At 47.8% G+C, this 20241-nt stretch overlaps 1 protein-coding gene across 2 annotated transcripts in view; it reads right to left on the bottom strand.

The window, feature by feature from the left end:
• The window catches only part of LOC124231517 (high affinity cGMP-specific 3',5'-cyclic phosphodiesterase 9A), an 89551-nt gene that overhangs the window by 31037 nt on the left and 38273 nt on the right, over positions 1-20241 (bottom strand). For both annotated transcript variants that reach the window (XM_046648328.1, XM_046648327.1), the window contains exons 5-6: positions 2735-2789; positions 1536-1606 (exon numbers count right to left, since the gene is read on the bottom strand). In XM_046648328.1, coding sequence (XP_046504284.1) covers positions 1536-1606; positions 2735-2789 — 126 coding nt within the window. The remainder of the gene's footprint in view (positions 1-1535; positions 1607-2734; positions 2790-20241) is intronic.

Here is a 20241-nt window from a genome sequence, read left to right as displayed (position 1 = left end):
CTCACTTCCTCTGGCCTCCCCCCAGCTAGGATGTGGGCATATGGTCCAGCTGTGTTCAGACCTCTGAATCTGCAGCCAGGACATGGAGAAGCAGCCTGGTGACTGCAGGCCCATGGGGATTGTGGGGGGCCTGAGCATAGAGTGTGGGGTGCCAGAGGAGGTACGCACGCCTGGGGCTCAGATACAACAGACCAGCCTCCTCACGGTGTCAGCTCTGCGTAGGATTTGGGGCGCTGTTCCTGCTGTACAGCCACTGGGCCCTGTTCCTGAGCCCTCCTGCTGATCCAGGGAGCCACCAAAAATCCTTTAGGAGAAACCCCTTTTCTGTTCAATGCAGCCACGGCCGGTGGCCACAGCCTGCTTCAGACCTGAGTTCTCAGGCCTCCTCGAGGGGCCCAGTCTCTTTAGCCAGGTGTGGAGGACGGTGACGCTGACAGCAGCCCAGCCAGGACCCCGGTGCTGGTCCCATCTGCTGTATGAGCAGCTCACTTCATCTTTGAGACTTCCTCATCATCAATCAGGAGAATAAAGCTGTTCTGAAGATCGAATGACCAAACGGATTTGAAAAATGTCAACGCACTTTGAAAAGGAGGACTATGTAAATCCTGTTTCAAGTTATTTAGGTGATCCATTTTGCAGGACCCTGAATTTTTTTCCCGAAAAATCCCGAGCAATTCCTACACGATATGAACAGCGAGCTCCAGAGTGTCCTACACATACGAATCAATCAGAGAGTGTTTGGTGAGATCACAACCTCGATGCCCTCTTTTTGGGGTTTGTTTACTCATCCCCGAAGTTAATAAATACAGTGCCCGTGGATCGCTGACCTTGGACTCGACATTGACAAAGAGCCTCGCACGCTGTGAGTTGAATGCAGAACCATGAGGCACGTGGAATTCAAGATCGCTTCTTATCTTACGGATGGGGATGCTAGGGTGAGTGGCTGGAGGCTGAGTTCCTCACAGAGTTTTAGCTGTTTGGCCATTGAATCAAGAGTCGAATGGACTCTCCTTCGCTTACCCAGTAGTTTCTCTGCTTTCCTGGGTGATGACTGGGAACCAAGAGGTGATGATTTAGTAGACAGAGTCCAAAACCTTTGTGAAATCAGAGAGCGTGGATCGGCGTGTCCCCATTTATGTAAAAAGAGACACACACAAGGATATGCAACATAAGTTCCTCGCTCGAGAGGGCTAAGTCTGGGGGCCTCGGGTTCTCCTTCTGCACCTTGTGCACTGAAAGAATGCTCTCCTGTGTGCTGTGCCACCGAAACAGGCAGCACGCTGCAAGTTACCGTGCACCAGTAACGTGTCACGCGTCACCAAGTTACTTTTAATGGAAATAAAGTGCTTAGATCAGTCACTGTTCCAGCCTTTGTTAAGATCAAAGGTAACTTTTAGGCATCTCACAAAGAAAAGACATCGCTACGTACCTTCAGCCTCCCCTCCCCTCCCTTCCCCACTCACCGCTGGTTTAAGAGATTAATTTAACAAGAGGTGAAAAGACGGAGAGACAGAAAGAAAACCATCCCCACTCACATTCCACTCGTTTCTCCAGCACTGCCAAGTGATTCGCAACTTCGGCCTTCAGTTCGTTGATTTTAAAGGCTCTAGGAAAGAAAAAAAAGACAAATTATAGCTGGTAAAATGCTCAAAGTGAAAGCGGGTTCAGCACACATCTGTGGAACCCCTGCCGCGGGCGAGGCCTCCAGGTGCGCCGGGGAGGGGCAGGCACAGAAATGCTAGGGGTGGTTTTCAGGAACTCACAGTGTGTGTGTGGGGGAGACACACCCTCAAATCATCTCGAGGGTGTACTGCCCAGGACAGAGCACGGGGCCTGCCCTGCTGCTGGGCATGTTTACTCCCACACACCTGGGCAGGGAGCGTGTGCTCTCCGGGAAGGACCCGGCGGCCTCTGTTCACAGCTGGGATGGCCCAGCCCCTGCCCACTGCCCGCTGGGCACAGAGCGCCTTCAGGGGACCTGGTGTATCCTCTCCAGGGTACAACCCATTTGGCTCAACAACTCTTGGGCTTCAAGACAGTACCACCCAGGGCCGGCCCCGTGGCCGAGTGGTTAAGTTCGCGCACTCTGCTGCAGGTGGCCCAGTGTTTCGTTGGTTCGAATCCTGAACACGGACATGGCACTGCTCATCAAACCACGCTGAGACAGCGTTCCACATGCCACAACTAGAAGGACCCATAATGAAGAATACACAACTATGTACTGGGGGGCTTTGGGGAGAAAAAGGAAAAAAATAAAATCTTAAAAAAAAAAAAAGACAGTACCACCCACGTGCCCTTTCTCCGTCTTCATTATCCTGGGGCGGCGAGACGCCACGTGAAATAACAGAATTGGGAGCATCTCCTTCAGAATGGGCAGGGTAACTCGGAATGAAAAGGAAGCCCCAAGCTACCCAGGATCTCCGTGAGAAAGCTTATTTGTACAAATGGTGTCAATTCTTGTGGGTTGAACTCCGACTCCCGGAAGAACCCGCTGAGAAAATTCTCAGCAACATGAGCTCTGGTTCTAAAAGGACACACTTGGTACATGGTCTTTGGTGCAAGGCGAGCGTTTCCTGGACCCCATCCAAGCTGGCTTAGTTACCGAAGTCATATCCCGGGGAAGTGATGTCTCAGGGCCTGCCGGCCGAGACAGCCTCAGAGCCAGGGACCCACCACAGCCATGAAAAGAAAAGGTGCACATCTCTGGAGGTGGTATCTCTGGAAGATTCTGTACCTTGAGAACTGCTCTGCAACCTGGGTCAGCACGCTCTGGATTAATTCTTCTTTCTCTACAGACCAAAACAGAAAGACAGATGAGAAAAGGGAAAGCCTGGATCATCGTGGGCCTGAATCTGCACATCGTGGGCCCGTGGCGCCGCTGCCGTGATGCTGGGTCACCTGGACAGAAGCTCCGGCCTGCAGTCAGCTCCCCAGGGCCTCTCCTGGGCCTGGACTTTTCCTGTCCACCCTCAAGTGCTCTTTCCCTCCTGGGTGGCACCAGGCCCACCAAACCCATCTCTCAATGGTCTCTCTACAGAGTGGCAGAGCTGTGGTCCTCCTGTGTCAACAGCAGCTCTGAAAAGCAGGCAGGACTGGGTCTCTAAATACAGGAAGTTTTCACTTAGTGCCTGGACCATTTTGTGGGGGCAATTACCGGGACACAGAAAGGTCAAGGCATACTTCAAGTGCAAAACAGAGTGTTCTCATGGCGGGTCCGCAGAAAGGAAGCGGGCAGGGTGAGCTGGTTTGTCCCTTTGCTGCTTGGCACGTAAAAGCAGCTGGGAGGCCAGTGTCACGAGGTTCAGGTCCCGGGCTGAATAGAACCTGCCTGGTTTCCTGTTTCCTGACCGGCCCAGTGCCGAATACCTCGCTGGAAGGTGTAGGTGCTCCCAGCACTGTTCTTTCCAGAATTCTACACTCCCAGGAAGGGAGTGACCTCTCCTTGGCTCCAGGTGGCCATAAGCTCACGCCCTAAAATGCAGAGAACCTGCACAAGGCTTACTTCTGACTGTATGTCATCGTCCATGCTGACTCCACGCCCAACCCTGAACTACAACCAAAATAAATCAAAAACCAAACAAACAAACAAAAACATCTCAATAGGCCAATTCAGCAATGAGGCTGAAATCTAAAAATATTCACATGCTCTGACCTAGTGTCTCCATTTCTAGGAAATAATCATGTCTGTATACAAGAGATGTCCATCGCAGTGTTATTTAACATAGTAAAACTGTGACAGCCTCTACACCCATCAAATGGACAGCGAATAAAGGATGGTATATCTGCCCTGTGGAAACACAGCCTGCTATTGGAAATAACATCTCGGGAAATGTTCACGTCAATTGTTAAAGTAAAAAAAAATGGACTGAGGGGCCGGCCCCGTGGCCGAGTGGTTAAGTTTGTACGCTCCACTTCAGCGGCCCAGAGTTTCGCTGGTTCGGATCCTGGGCACGAACATGGCACCACTCATCAGGCCACAATGAGGTGGTGTCCCACATGCCACAACTAGAAGGACCCACAACTAAAATATACAACTACATACTGGGGGGGTTTGGGGAGACAAAGCAAAAAAAAAAAAGAAAAAGACTAAAAAAGGAATATAATGTGATCCTGTTTTTGAAAATACTGGGAGGATACACTCTAAAATAATAATAGTAGTTATTCTTCGGTTGTAAGATTATATATCAACTTTTTTCTTATTTTTGCTTCTGTATATCTATTTCTAGTGAATATATGTTAATTTCATTAAAAATATCTTAAAAATGAATCAATCTAAATCTACTCTCCTCCCTGCTCAGTCCGAGGGGCAGATGTTCATTTCTGACCCGTGTAACAGCTACACCTCAGCCCAAGTGTCTCCCACGCCAGCATAGCCGTTGTTCTCAGAAAGGGCACAGGAGCAAAGCTGAGCTCCCAGTGAGAACAGCCTCAGGGTCCGTTGCTCAGGTCCCATGTTCGCACTGATGCCACCTGTGTAACTGAGCACCGTAGCTCCCTGGGCCGCCTCTTGAACCATGCACGATCTGCATTCTTTTGCAAGGGAAAGGAGCGAAAGTGCCTGTGTGCATGAAGGCCAGCCACACCCACACATTCACACGCAGAGCTCCGATCAGGAAGGGAGTGCCGCCCCCCGCCAACCCCCTGGCCCCGGCTCACTGCAATTCCTGCCGCGGCCACTGCTTCCTCCCAGTGCATTTTCCTCCCAGATCTCAAAAATGAACAGTGACTTAGTGTGTGTACACTGCCCAGGGCAGGGCCCGGCCGGTGGTGTGCACTGCCTGTGTTGGCTACTGTTGTTACGTTACTAAGGGTCACCACCAGCCACAGGTTCTCTCTGACACCTTCTTCCTTTCAGTGCCTTCCCCAGTGAACTACTAGCCCCTGGAGTGACGGGCTGAGCTCTGGGGGGACCACTTCCAGGCTGAGAAGTGGCAGCATCCTGCCTGCAACATCCCGAATGTGCCCTTCACTCCCTCAGTGCCCCCGGAACCTCACAGAGCCCTAAACCCCTGGATGCGGGGGCAACAAGCAGTTTTCAAGCAAACCGTAGTCATTCCCAAGCTTCTTGGTAAACCCACCCCTATCAGAAAAATCTGATAATATGTAGGAAACCCACCTCTTTCTCCTAAATGCTGCATGGCATATATTGAACTTAACCAATTAAAGCATGTTCATGTAATTTTGCTTTAAGAATTTCTTAATAGCTTTAAGGATAACCAGCAACAGCCAGGGACACTGGCAATTCACGGTGGGCTGAGACCAGGTCTCTGGGGTCCCTCTGGACCTCAAAGATTTTGGAAAACGGGCAGAGTGGAAATGAGGCTCTGAGAGAATGGGAAGTCAGTATGAACTACTGCTGATCCATATGGGTGGGAGCAGGGGAGAGCCGGCCGATATGCACAGGCAGCTCACATTCTCTCCAGAGAAAACGCCGTTCCGCGAGACAGCTGCCGTATTATCTACGAGTGCTCCTGAATCTAGGGCACGGTAGTGGATTTCAAGGGTGCTGCTCCAAGCTCACTGTGATGTACTCCTAGGCACCAACGACTTCAATAAAGGCAAAAGATCCGGCCACCCAAACAATCGGTCATAACGACAGGCTGCAGAGGCTCGTCACCAGCCTTTTCAAAGTCTGGGCTGCTTTTCACCTGCTTACACCTGGACTGGCCTAAGTCAGATCGTCTGGGGTGTCTGTCCGGCTGTCCTCTCAGGGACAGGCACTGACGAGTAAAAGTCTCTCACGTAGTAGAGTTTAGTTCCAGGGCGATCTCAGAGCCGGGCAGAGGCCGGGTCCAGTTTTTAAGACGCTGCCAAGTCAAGCCAGCTTCGGGCCACGGATCTGCACTAGAACGGCCCCAGGACCTGGCCCCTGGAACAGACCAAGGAGACTGGAACAACCTAACCCCTGGAGATGACTGCAGAGTTGCCTGTTGGCATTCAGGGGCAGGATTGAGCCCCCAGGGTGCCAGGATGGGCACCCTCCCCTGTGGTGTTTACTCAGCTACTCTCACAAATGACCAGGGCAGAGATCTACCCTCAGAGTCCTGTATGTCTCTGATGCCCAGAGGCTGTCACCCGACTCTGCCTTGGGGTGTTTCGGGCGTTGCAGACTGTTCAAGGAACCTGCCTCCGCCTCTCCCTGCCTTTCCAGGAATTGTTTACTTGTTTCAGACCAATCAGCACAGGACATGAAAATCTGGTTTCATTGATCAACAGGACAGCCCAACCTATAATTCCTATTCCAAAGATTAGTAGAACACGGGGCACTAATTCGATTGGCCAGCCCGCTGACTGGCACACCCTTTTCATCTTGCACCGAACAGAGCAATAACAGCAACAGCCATCCTTCTGTCCTCGGCACACCTAAGCTGGTTTGACATGTGCCTTTCACCCCTGGGCAAATGGATGCAAACACAGCCCCAGCAATACATGGCCCCCAGACCTGCGCATCGAGCGAAGGTGGCACAGGGACATAAGCTTGGGCATCTGAAACCCAAGCCTGTGACCCCCCAACGGTACTATGACCAGTACCCCGCCGGCACATGCCTGTTGCCTTGGAGTTCAGGCCTGAGCTCTCTCGATACATTGGCAGTCGTTGCATAACACCGCTGTGTGTTTCCCGGCTGCTAACATGATGCAGTGGGCTGCGTTCCACCCCATCAGTCTCAGCCTGAAGCCACAGAGACACAGAGAGCATCCTCTAAGTCATACACACTTAACAGACATGCTCCCAGAGCACACAAACTGTCTGAAGCTAGCCCTCCAGAAAGGGGCATCTTATTTGGCCTCAGGGAAAATAACCCACATTACTTGGCACCAAAGAGACCGACACCCCTGAGCCCTGAACATGGGGGGTGCATTTATTTGTACTCTTGTCCAGGGCCCTGCCTGGGAAGGGCAGGCAGGGGGCCTCCTCATCCGCCCCCTGGCACTTCTTGGGGTGTCACGGTCCCTCTCCAGGGAAGCAAGAGGGGCGAGCTCACCTCTGTTCCACTTTCGCTCTCCCGGCCCCTCCAGCCGGTCCAGGATGTTCTAACCCGGGGCACGGTCGTCGGCAATTCGCTGTTTATGGACGTCATAAAACAGACATGCAGAATGAGGACGCTTCCTTTATAACCCAGGAGCGCAATAAAGTTGTATGATTAACAGTGACCTCGCCTGGCTCCTTAAAGCCACAGGAGCCCTTCGCACGGTCTGTCCCACCAGGAAATGATACATGCTGAGTAGCAGCCAAAGGGACGTCCCTGATGACTTACGATATGACTCTGCTAGATGCTTCCGCCTCCTGTTAGCCATTCAGATGTAACAAAGAAAGTAAAGTGGACCGAAGGACCCGGATGACCACAAGGGAAATTTTGGAGAGTGTCTGGCAATTGTCCTGGCTGAGCCACCTGCAGGATCACAGCAGGCTCACCGCACCTCAGGGGCAGCAACTGGATTGGGTTTTTTCCCCTTTTGGTTTTGGAGAGGGGGATTTCACATTCTGCATGGTTTCACTTGATCTCAGATGTCCGGGGACAATTCCTCCCTCGTTCTCCTGCCCCCCTGGGCTGAGTTCTCAAGAAGTATGCTTACAAGGTGAGCAGCCTCGGAGAGAGCTAGCAGTGCAATTTCCCTTTACACGTTTACAGATCACAACAACCACCCCAATCTTTACTGAGCTCTGTTCCAGGCACTGTTCTAAGTGGTCTGCATCTGTTGATCGCTTAATCCTCCTCATAAGCCACAGTGGGTGCGTGGTAGAGAGAGAAGCCTGAGTCGGGACACGGCCAAACTCATCCTGCCTCCCCACTCAGGTTCCCAGGTGCGGCTGCACAATGGGGCAGGGTTGCCCTTCCCCATGGCGGGGAAAGACTCACACACACTCCTCCTCCCTCAGAAGCATCCCTGCCATGGTGACGAGGTAGCTGGCCTGTACTTTTGAGGGAGAAAGACATGGGTATGACATTCTCATGAGGATGCCCTCAGAGGAATTTGAATCTGGAAACTAGCAACTGACTGTCCATGCTGTGGGACTCTATCCGCCATAAAACCTGTGTATGTCACCATGACCAGACACCATGTGGGAAAGTTTTTATGGTGAAGCCAAAGGAGGTCAACTCTGGTTCACCGTGTCTGGGCTCTGACGGTGTGTCATATGACTCCAACAAGACTAGTTTCAGGAAGAATTCTGTCAGGATAAATCCAATAAACTAATCCAATAAACTAACCCATCATGGTACAAATGACAGGACTTTTGCAAAAATCTATAAAAGACGGAGTCTTCTTTGCAAACGAAAGGTTTGACTACATCTGTGGACTTTAATATGTTGCACACAGTTGTAAAGGCTGGAGCAAGAGAAATAAAAAATAGCCCACCAAGATCATCTGTCATAACAAAAGACTGGAGGAAACACAAACAAATAGCCATTGATGGGGGACTAGTTAAATAAAGCATGGGACATCCACAACAGGAAGTCCTGTGCTGCTTTAAAAGAAAGGAAGATGTCTATGCTCTGCTATGCCTTACGTCTTATAAGCTTACATCTTACAGTGTGGGGTAGCTGGAACTTAAGCAGAAAGTGTACTGGGTTGAGGCGTCAGAGGGCAGAGTTTGGGGCTGTCAGAGAGGATGGAAACGAAAGGGGAATTCCCAAAGGAGGAAGTTGGTGTGGGGGACACCAATCTGTAAAAACTCTCCTATTCCTCGGTTGACCCCTGAATTATGCACGCATGTGGGCCCAGGAGGATTAAAGAACTTAGCAAAGATTTCAGCTATTTGCCAACTACAGGAGAGAAGAAGTTTTAGAGTTTGAGTCTAGTCAAGTGAAAGGGCCTTGACAAGTGCCTCAGGCTTCCTGTTGAAAGCCCAGAAGGGCCACTGCTGGAGATCTACCCTAACAAAGCATAAAGCCAAGCTCCCACAAGTTCAAGGTGATCAGTCAGTAACAGCAGCCGACAAGAACAAAAATCAACACTCTTCAGAGGAAGATAACAAAATTCAGAGTCTCTATGATATATTATTCATAATGTAAGTACACACTAAAAAAACAGACATGCAAAGAAACAAGAAAACATGATGCACAGTTAAGAGAAAATCACCCAACACAACCCTGGATGACTCAGATGTTGAAATTAGCAGACCAAGCCTTTAACATAGCAATTATGAGTATGTCCAAGGACCTAAAGAAAAAGATGTTAGTAAACAGTAAACAGATGGGGAATCTCCAGAGAGAAATCTATGAATAAGAATCAAATGAAAAGTGTAGAATTGAAAAACATATCTGAAATAAAAAAATTCATGGATGGGTTTACAGCAGCGTGGAGTCAGCAGAAGAGGCAGGGAAAGTGAGGCCAGAGCAATAGAAATTATCCAATCAGAAGAACAGAAAGAAAAAAGCCTAAAAAATGAGAGAGCCAGTCACTTGAGGGACAAAGCAAGCTTTCTCACAGAAACGTAAGCAGAGTCTCAGAAGGGAAGGTGAGTTAGAATGACGCGTAAAATACATTTAAAGAAATAACAGCTGAAAATTTTACAAATTTGATAAAAACACAAATTTATTGACCATGAAAGATCAACGAACATCAAGCAGGATAAACAAAAAGGAAACCAGGGCTAGTTAAACTAGTGAAACCCGAGGACAGAGAGAAAACACCTTGAAAGCAGCCAGAGAAAAAGACACATTCCATGCAGGGGAATAATGATAAAATAAAGGCTGACTTCTCATCAGAAACAATGGAGGCCAGGAAAAAATGAATCGACGTCTTAAATAAAAACAAACCAGAACTGTGAATGCAGAATTCCATATCCTGAAAAACCATCTTTCAAAATGAAGGCAAAAATAAAGACACGCTCAGCTACGCAAAAGCTGAGAGAGAATTAGGGAGAATTAGAATAGAGAGAGAATTAGAATTGAGAGAATTAGGCACGAGCAGTTCTGCACAGCAAGATAGGTTAAAAGAAAAAAGAAATCCTTCAGGCTGAAGAGCTGTAACACCAGCCGGAAGTTGGGATCAACAGGAAGAAATAAAAGCACCAGAAATAGCAAATACACAGGTAACTATAAAAAATTATCTTTAAGTTTCTTTTCATAATTTCTTCAACAGACAACTGGTGGGGGCTGGCCCCGTTGCCAAGTGGTTAGAGTTCCGCGTGCTTTGCTTCAGCGGCCCAAGGTTCATGGGTTTGGATCCCCAGTGCAGGACCTACTGCATCCATCAGCCACGCTGTGGTGGCATCCCACATACAAAGTAGAGAAAGAATGCCTCGGATGTTAGCTCAGGGCCAATCTCCCTCATGAGAAAAAAAGGTAACTGACTATTTAAAGCAAAAATTATATTGTATTATGGAGTTGAAAATGTATGTAGATTATCTTAGTCTGTTCAGTCTGCTCTAACAAAATTTCATAGACCGGGGGGCTTATAAACAACAGAAATTTATTTCTCATAGTCCTAGAGTTTGGAAGCCCAAGATCCAGATGTTTGCAGATTTGGCATCTGGTGAGGGCTTCTTGGTTCTTCTTGGTTCACACCTGGCCGCCTTTTCAGTCTTCACGTGGCAGAAGGGGTAAGGGAGCTCTCTGGGGTCTCTTTAGGGGGCACTAATCCCATTCATGATGGTTCTGCCCTCGTGACCCACTTATTCCCAAAGGCCCCACCTCCACATACCGTCATGTTGGGGGTTAGGATTTCAACATACGAATTTTGGGGGGACACAAACATTCAGTCTATAGCACAGATGTAAAGTATATGGCAGCCATGGCTCAAAGGTTGTGAGGGAGGAATTACACTGCTGCAAAGTCCTTACTTTTTATGTGAAGTGGTACAATATTAACTCTAAATAGACTAACAAGTTAAGGATGATTTAAAAATGGGCAAAAAATCTGAAAAGACACTTCAAGAAAAGAAGACATAGGGATGGCAAATAAACATACGAAAAGAAGCTCAACATCATTAGGGAAATGCAAACTAAAACAAGAAGATACCATGACACCCCATCAGAACAGCGAAAATCCCCAACACTGACACCAAACGCTGGCGAGGATGCGCAGCGACGAGAACTCTCATTCACTGCTGATGGGAGTGCGAAATGGGACAGCCACTTTGGAAGACAGTTTGTGAGTTTCTCACAAAGTTAAATGTACTCCTACCACACGATCCAGCAATTGTCCTCCTGGGTATTTACCCCAAAGGAGTTGAAAACTTAACTTCCACACAAAACCTTCACACAGATGTTTACAGCAGCTTTGTTCATGACTGCCAAGACTGAAGCAACCGAGATGTCCTACAGCGGGTGACTGGATAAACAAACCGTGGTAAACCCATATGACAGACTGTCACTGAGCACTGAAAAGAAATGAGCTATGAATCCATGAAAAGGAACGAAGGAAACTTAAATGCATATTACTAAGTGAAAGAAGCCAGTCTGGAAAGGCTGCATAATACATGATTCCAACGATGTACATTCTGGCAAAGGCACAACCATGGAGCCAGTAAGAAGAGCGCTGGTTGCCAGGAGTTGGGGGGAGGGAGGGATGACCAGAAGAAGCACAGAGGATTTTTAGGGCAGAGAAACTACTCTGTATGATACTGTAGTGGTGGGTACATGTCATTACACATCCGTTCAAACCTGCAGAATGCACACCATCAAGAGTGAACCCCAGTGTAACCTATGGACTTTGGCTGATAATGATGTGTCAATGTTGGCGGTGGGAGAGGCTGAGAGAGTGTGGGGAGGGGGATATGTGGGAACTCTCTGGACTTTTCACTGAATTTCCTGTGAACCTAAAACCGCCCTAAAAAATAAAGTCTATAATTAAAAAAAAAAAATTAAAGTTGCACAGTATAATGCCTAAACAATCACCTAAAAATAATGCTAAAAAGTATAGCTAAAGCGCCAACAGAAGGAATGAAATGGAACACAAAAATTTAGCCAGTTAACCCAAGAGAAGGCAGAGGAGGAACAGGAGACAAAACCCAAGATGGATAAAAGGCAAATAGCAACATGGCAGACTCAACCTCAACCATATCAATGAATACATTACATGTAAATGGACATAGGAAGAAATAATACCAACATTACATAAAATCTTGCAGAAAACAGAGAAAAAAGCAAACCTCTCAACATGTTTTATGAGGCCACCATAATCCCAATATCAAAACATGACAAAGACATTACACGAGAAAAGTTACAGACCAACGTCTCCCCTGAACACAGACACAAAAACCCTTAACACGTTGCCGGGAAATCAAATCCAGCAACACATAAAAAGAGACCTCACCTTACCTCAGGGGAGAGGTCCTGGGGACTCTCTGTTAAATTGATTCCTGAGTATTTTCCTTGGACGGCTCCCTAAGAATACAAGAGGTGTTACCCCAGGAAAGCAAGGTGTTCCAACATTTGAAAACCAGTCACCATCATTCACCATCTTCAGAGAGTAAAGGAGAAGAATGATACGACCATCCCGGTAGATGCGAAAAAAATACGTGACAAAACCCAACCCCTATTTAGGATAAAAACCACTAGAAAACTGGAGAAAGAGGGAAACTTCCTCAACCCATCTCAACGGAGCCAAAAAGGACAGCTGACACAATTTAACAGAGAATTTTGGCAAAGAACATTTGATGAGAAACTTAGCAAACTAGGAGAAGAGGACTCCAACCCGATAAAGGGCATCTACACAAACTCTGCGGCTCACGTCACACGTAGGGGCAAAAGAGTGAACGCGTTTCCCAGAAGGTTGGGAGGAGGTAGGGCCACCTGCTCTCACTTTGTTCAATATTATTGGAGGTTCAACCAGTCCACCAAGACCAGAGAAAGAAGTCAAAACCACAAAGACTGGAATGCAAGAAGTAAAACTGTCTTTATTGTCAAATCTATGGCTGTCTCTATGGGAAATCTATGAAACAACTACCAGAATGAACAAATGAATTAAGTAACCTCACAAGATACTATGTCAATAGAGAAAAAGCTATTCTATTTTTTACACGCTAGCAGCAAATGAGTGGAAAATTAAATTAAGATCCCATTTACATTAACACCAGAAAGCAAAAAATGCTGAGGAGCAGATTTAACAAAAAATAGGTAGGACCTCCATCCTGAAAGCTGTGAAGGCCCCGGAGTGGAAGGAGGTATCATGTTCACGGGTTGGAGGACGCAATATAGCTAAGATGTTACTGTTCCCAAATTAATCTACATATTGCATGCAGTTCCAATCAAAGTCATAGGCTTTTTAAAACGAAATTAACAAGTGGATTCTTAATTCTAAAATTTAACCAAAACAACTAAGAAAGAAGTGGAAATGTGGAAGACCATCTGATTCCAAGCTCTAGCAATTACGCCAGTGTGGTACTGGTGTCAGGGTAGACAATTAGATCGATAAACAGAACAGAGTCCAGGAAGAGACCCACACACATAGGGACACTTTCAACACAGGTGCCGAAGTGATTCAATGGGAAAAGGGAAGCTCTTTAGCCAGCGGTGCTATAACGACTGGATAAACGCATAGGGGGAAAAATGATCGTCAATCCCTACCTCACACCACTCACAAAATTAATTTGAAATGGATCATGGCTTAAAATATGACAGCTATAACTCTAAATCTCCCCAAAATTTATCTTCACAACCTTGGGGTAGAAAAAGAAGTATTCGAGAAGACACAGAAAACACTAAACATAAAAGAAAAACTTGTTAAATGAGACTTCACCCAATAAAAACTTGTGCTCATCAAATGACCTCATTAAGAGAATGACCTTTTTCACAAAGTGGGAAACAAAATATTTGCCATACATACATCTGAAAAATGAATTATATCCAGAATATATAGCTTCCTACAAACCAGCGATAAAAAAATCATATAAGCCAGTTTAAAAATGAGCAAAATACTTAAAACTGATACTTCATGAATCAAGATATTCAAAGAGCCAATAAGCACATAAAAACACGCTCAACTATCATGAAATCATCTAAGAAATGCCAATTAAACTCATAATGAAATATGGTCTTAGACCTACTTGAATGTCTAAAACTTTAAAGAAATAACTAAGAATGCCTACCGTTGGGCTGCGTGTGGGACAACTGGATCAGTCATGCACCACTGGTGGGAAGGTCAAATGGCACAACCATTGGGAAAACAGTTTGGCAGTTTCTTAGAAAGTTAAACATACATTTATCATATGAACCAGCAACACCACTCCTAGGTATTTACCCACAACAATCAACAATTAGGTCCGTATTAAGACTTGTGCAACGTCGACGGTTGCTTAACTCCAGACTAGAAATGACCCGAATGTCCACCCACAGGAGAATTAAAGAACAGATTGTGGAGTACCCACAAAATGGAATACCACTTAGCCACACAAAAGCACATACGCTACATGCGTGAATCCTTAACCATGATGCTAAAAGAAAGAACTCAGACATGAAAGAGCACATCCTGTATGATCTCATTTTCATGACATTCAAGAACAGGACAAAGCAACCTTTGGTAACAGAAGTGAGAACCCTGGTTTCTTATAACGCATGGGCACTGACTTGAAAAGAGGCACAAGGGGAATTTTCTAGGGGGATGGAAATGCTCTTTATCGTGATTGGGGTGGTCCTTCCAGGCACGTGTACTTCTACTCCAGCTCATCACACCGCACACTTCATGTCTGGGCATTGCACCGCACAGTTAGATGGGACACGAGTGTGTTGGGGGGGTTCTGCCCTGTTCTCACAGCTGCCTGGAGGCAGAGAGAACAGTCTGAACATATGCTTCCTGAGGGTACTTGCGGGAATGTTTGGCTGGCATCATGTTCACTATCCTAAATTCTGTAGTCGTGACACACAGATCCTGAAGACCCGGGTATTATCGTTTGCCACCCACATCACTGACAGTGAGATGCTCAGAGCTGCTGCTGCTGGCTGGACCACCCCAGGCGGCGGGAGGGGAGGTGGGGGGGGGAAGGACGAGCATGGAATTTCCCAACGCTAAAGAAAACAGAAATGGAGGAAGCCCCTCAGAGGCATCAGAGGAGAAACGGGTGGCTTTCATTGTATACACTGTATCCTTTTTGTTTTGAAAATAATGCCAGCGAAGATGACTCAGGCTATGATTATAAAGCTCTCTGGAATGAAATTGCACTAAAAATAGAAAATATTATTGAGGAGCATTATTATTTCTCATAAGCAACATGCTTGTGCTCAGATTTCAAGTATTAACTTGACTTGCAAGTGAAAATAGCGCCAGCACTACATGTGCAGTTTAGACCTTAGGAAGCATTCCTGTCCCCTTAAAATTCTGCCATTCTGGAGACACGTAACTTCAGCCATTCAAAAGCACCCTCCAGGTCACTTTACCTGATAGGCACCCTTTATCAAGGACTTACCACGTGGTAGGCACCGTGCTAAGCATTCGGCATGAATTGCCTCATTTATCCTCCTAAGACCATGGGATGTGTGCATTCCGACTGCTACTTTGCGGGGTCAACTGAAGTGCACTGTGGTTAAAGCTTTCCTGAGGCCATTTACCCCAAATGACCGACGACCGAGGGCAGCCGGACAACCCTTTGTCCTATCTTCCCATTTCCCAAGTCTGCGCCTCTTAGGTTGGACTCCTCAAAAACAGACTCTGAGACAAGGAGTTGGGCACCAGGAGGGTATTTGGAGGTGGTCCCAGGAATCCCTGGGAAGGCGTGGGGAATTGGGGCAAGGAAGGAGAGAACGCCCACACAGCTGAGTCAGTGAGCTGCTTCCCGCGGGGGGCGGCTGCCACTGAGCAACCGTGTGGACGACGTCTGAGAACTGTCCCACCACAGGGCAAGGGAGCCGAGCATCTGTCTGTCCATCAGCTCCCTCTCTCACCGGAAGGACTATTCCGGGCCGTGAGCTGCAGCCCTTCTGGCAGGGAACTCGGGCTGGGAGGAGACACCGTGAGTGGGAACCACACCAACAGCCTCTGGTCCCTGCCATGCACGCGTTCTCATCTCAGACCCTTCCCACCAAGGTGGCTGGACTTTTTAATTTTTAAAATTTAAATATTTTACTTAACCCTAATATACCTCGAAAAATCTCATTTCAATATGCATCATTCACATGAAAATTTGCAACAAATATTCAGAGCAGCATCATTTGCAACAGCCAAAAAGTGGAAACACCCAAACGTCCCTGAATACATAATGTGTGTGTGGCCCATCCACACGACGGAAGGTGGTTCAGCCATAAAGAGGAATGAAGTGCTGACACTTGCCACCAGAGAGAGGAGCCTTGAGAACATTTAAGTGAAGTGAAAGGAGCCAGACACAAAAGGCCTCATCTTCCATTATATGAAACATCCAGAACAGGCATTTCCATAGAGACAGAAAGTGGATTAGTGGTTGCCAGGGGATGGGGAGTGAAGGCAATGCGAGTAACGCTAATAAGTGTGGGTGATGGAACGTTCTGGAATTAGATAGTGGTGGTGGTTGCACAATAAAGTGAATATACTAAAAAGTGTTGAATTCGTATGCTTTGAAATGGTGGATTTTTATGCCATGGGAATTATATTTCAATAAGAAAACATGAAATATAGACATTATAAATGAGATATTTCACATTCCTTTTTTCATACAAGGCCTTCAACATCTGGGTGCATTTTACATGTGCAGCAATCCCCGTTTGGCCTGTGGCTGGCCTTCGAGACATTTGGTCCCCTTCTGGTGGATCATGCATCCTGGGGGCAGCTCCAGGGTTCCCTCTCTGTCCCTGAGTCCCTTTCAGCTGCAGTGTTCTGTGGTGTGGAGACTTTAGCAAGCCACAACCCGACTGGAGTGTGACCTCCGTTTCCTAAGCTGTGGGGCACAGGCTCGGGGTTAGGTTTCTCTAAGAGACCCGGGCAGACCCAGTACACGTGGCGAGATACAGACGGGCCCTTCTGGCCTGGCCTCCCTGGGTCTTGAGGCATAAAGACCCCCATTAAACTAGTGAGGCAGCCAGACCCTCCCCAGAGGAGTATGTGCCCTGGGGACTGGGCTGCTTGTCCCCAGTCGGAATTCTGGGCACTGTTCAGTGCACGCCAGATACCCCATCACTTCCCGTTGGCCAGCTGTCACCTTTGACTTGCAGAAACAGGAACGCAAGCTGTGGATGCTCCTGATGTGTGTTTATGGCTCACCTTTCATTGTCCATCTTTGGGAACAAAGCTGTTGGGTGCAGGAAGGCTTCAAGTCTCCCGAAATCTCTGCCTGGGTGACAGAACAGGAGAGTCATGCTCAGCTGGAGCCGGGTGGCCTGGGCGATGGTGTGTGGGCCTCCACAGAGCCTTCCCACAGGCTGGGCTGGACGAGTCTGCTAGAGATGGGCAGTGTGTTGTGCGATTAAAGACTCGGCCTGGTCGTAGGGAAGGGCAGGGAATGGAGAGGAACAGCAGTGCGTGCGTCCCTACGACAGGGTCCTATTTTCAGTTCTAAAGTTGAAGACCCTCCATGAGGTTAATTGTGACTCAGTGGCTTAACAGCCGTTGCTGCCTGGGCTCTGACTGGAACCATTAACTGCTGCAGGTTCTCGGGGCTCGTGAAAGTGGACTCAGCCAGAAGCGCAGGTGGCCTGTGGTCAAAATAGAATGCTGGCCTCGACCAGCATGGCAGCACACAGCCTGAGCCCCACACTGCCTGTCATGCTGGGGGAGGCCAGGCCTCCTCCTCGGGGACCCTTTTCTCTCGGAGCTCTGATCCAGGTGAGGCCGTTACTCTAGTAGGCATCCCGCTGTTGGCTCCTGGTAGGAGAGGGCACACAGGCAGGCGCTTGATAACTGACCGGAGACTGAAAGAATCTATTTGATAATTTGGAAAACACTGTTGGAGTTTGAGCTGCTCAAATCAAATAAAAATGATGAATGGTTCGAGGGTTTTCAAAAGAATTGGCACTACTGTCATAAAAGGATGCATAAAACTTCATCCTGTGGTTTTTATAGTTGCTATCAACTTTATTTCATTTATAAAAGGGAAAAGCAGTCTATCTTGCATGATTGTCTCCCATGATGAGGCGAAGAGAACGTTTTTCTAAAAAGGCGTTTCTAAGCACACGACTTCCCTATTCAGGGGGGTTGCCCTGGAGGAATGAGGCTGTCCCGATACCCTTCCCTGCGGGAGCTGCTTCCTGCTCGTGAGAACGGTGTATGCAGCTCCCAGCGGCACGTGGGCCGGGCCTGAAGCAGCCCAGCCCTCCTTCCCATGAAAACTCATGTTTTTCACAATGCTTTTCCCTTTACTGTCTTCTAATATTTGAGTAGCAAAACAGCACGCCTGGGGCATTTCTGCATCGCACGGCTCTGCCGGACTGTGAGGAGCATCTATTGAAACGTGTGACTCAGAGGATGAGTGAGCAGGGCGGGGACCCCAGGAAGGGCCAGGTCAAGGGGCCTCGAGGCTGCACGTGAGTCTGGACTCAGGCTCCCATTTCCTTTCCTGAGGCTCTTTTTCCTGCCATTGTGAGTGCGGGCTGTTGATCCAAGGGCGCATGGGGCTCCTTACAGGCCCGCACTCACGGCTGCACAGTCAGGACTGTGATGGAGCCCGAGCAGAGGCTGAGCGGCTCCGGGAAGGGCTGGGTGGGGACAGATGGGAGACGGAAGGTTATTTCCCCGGAGAGAGCTAAAAGAGTCAATGATTGCTAAGAACAAGTTTCAAAGGGAGATGACAGCACTCTGCTTTCTTACTGGTCTCAAGAAGGCTCAGGCCAGGGGGGTCTACCTGACACCATCTCTGTCCCAAAAATAAAAACCTGGGATCCCGGCGCATTGAAGAGAAGGCGACCTCACGCACCAGAGCCGGGACAGGTGGTGTTCACCTGCACAGGAACGCACACAGAGCAAGGGGAGGCCCGGCCCGCGCACGGTGCTCACGCTGCGGAGCAAATGCACCAGGTGCTGCCCGACAAGCACAGAAAGCTCCTACTATGTGCAAGGCCCTGGGCTGGGGTCAGGGTGGCGGGAGCCTGGCCCTGCTGAAATCCTCATGGAGGCCATGCCCTGTGCTGCTTTCAGTGCTGCTGGCCAGAGGCTTCAGAACCGGCGCCTGCCCGCTCCTTACACAGCGTGTGAAGCCTCGAGCTGAGCAGTTGTCTTCTGATCCCACCACGTTTAGAAAAAACGCTCCTATTGTTCCTCTGCTCAACACATCATCATGCTGACATCATGAGCTTAGGCTCGGCGTTGTATTAACATGACCCCTGAGCCTTGGCAGCGCCTGTTGTCATCAAACCTCTCTGTGGCTCCTAGGACCCCAGGTTTGGAATGGACTGCAGACGACCTTGGCTCAGCCATCTGCTGGGTGCCCTGAGAGGAGGTGGCCACCCAGCCCTTCACCCCAAGCCCGGTGTGAGGTGGACTCGGGCCTCAAGATTTTATTTTATATTTTTATTTTATTTTATTCTAATATCTACAATCAAGAGAACTGAATTAGGAGTTTTCATAAAGAGCTAGTGAAGCATAAAAAAACTTTAAAGCAACTAGTGTTCATGTGTAAACTGAGAAGAATGAGAAACTGAGGCACACAAACATCAGTGCTTCCCTCACACACTGTCCAGCATGGGACAGGTGGCTTCAAAATTCTACTTTGTAGCCATCAATCTTACAAAAATTAAAATTAGACAAAGATTAAACTTTAAAAAGGAATATAAACCTTAACTTTTGACTAAGGCCATACACAAAAATTAACTCGAAATGGATCATAGACCTAAATGCAAAAGCTAAAATATAAAAGTTTTAGAAGAAAACTTCACAACTACGGGATCAACCAAGATTTCTTAGATAGAACACAAAAAGTACAAACCATAAAAAAAGCAAGATTGATAAATTGGGCCTAATCAAAATTCTAGTCATGAAGAGACACTGATAAGAATGTGAAAAGGCAAGGTGCAGATCAAGAGGAAATATGTATGATATATACCTGACAAAGGGTGTGAATCCCGGATAGATAAGGAACACTCACAACTCAGCGAGAGGGGAAGCAACCCACCACCACCACCAATAAACCAGAAAGGATTTGAAAAGATACTTCCTAAAAGAAGATTTATGAATGGCCAGCAAATACTTTAGAGACACTCACCATCATTAGTCAGCAGGGAAATATAAATTAAAGTCACAACGCAGTGCCACTACACACCCATCAGAATGGTTAACATACAATGACGGACGCCACAAGCACTGGTGAGAATGTGGAGCCACTGGAACACTCGTACCTTGTGGGTGGGAATGCACAATGGTGCCGCCATTTTGAAAAAAAATGATTGGCAGGTTTTTTTTT

Source organism: Equus quagga, chromosome 21 (assembly GCF_021613505.1).
Source record: "Equus quagga isolate Etosha38 chromosome 21, UCLA_HA_Equagga_1.0, whole genome shotgun sequence".
Taxonomy (NCBI): domain Eukaryota; kingdom Metazoa; phylum Chordata; class Mammalia; order Perissodactyla; family Equidae; genus Equus; species Equus quagga.
This window is presented reverse-complemented; position numbering and strand designations above follow the sequence as displayed.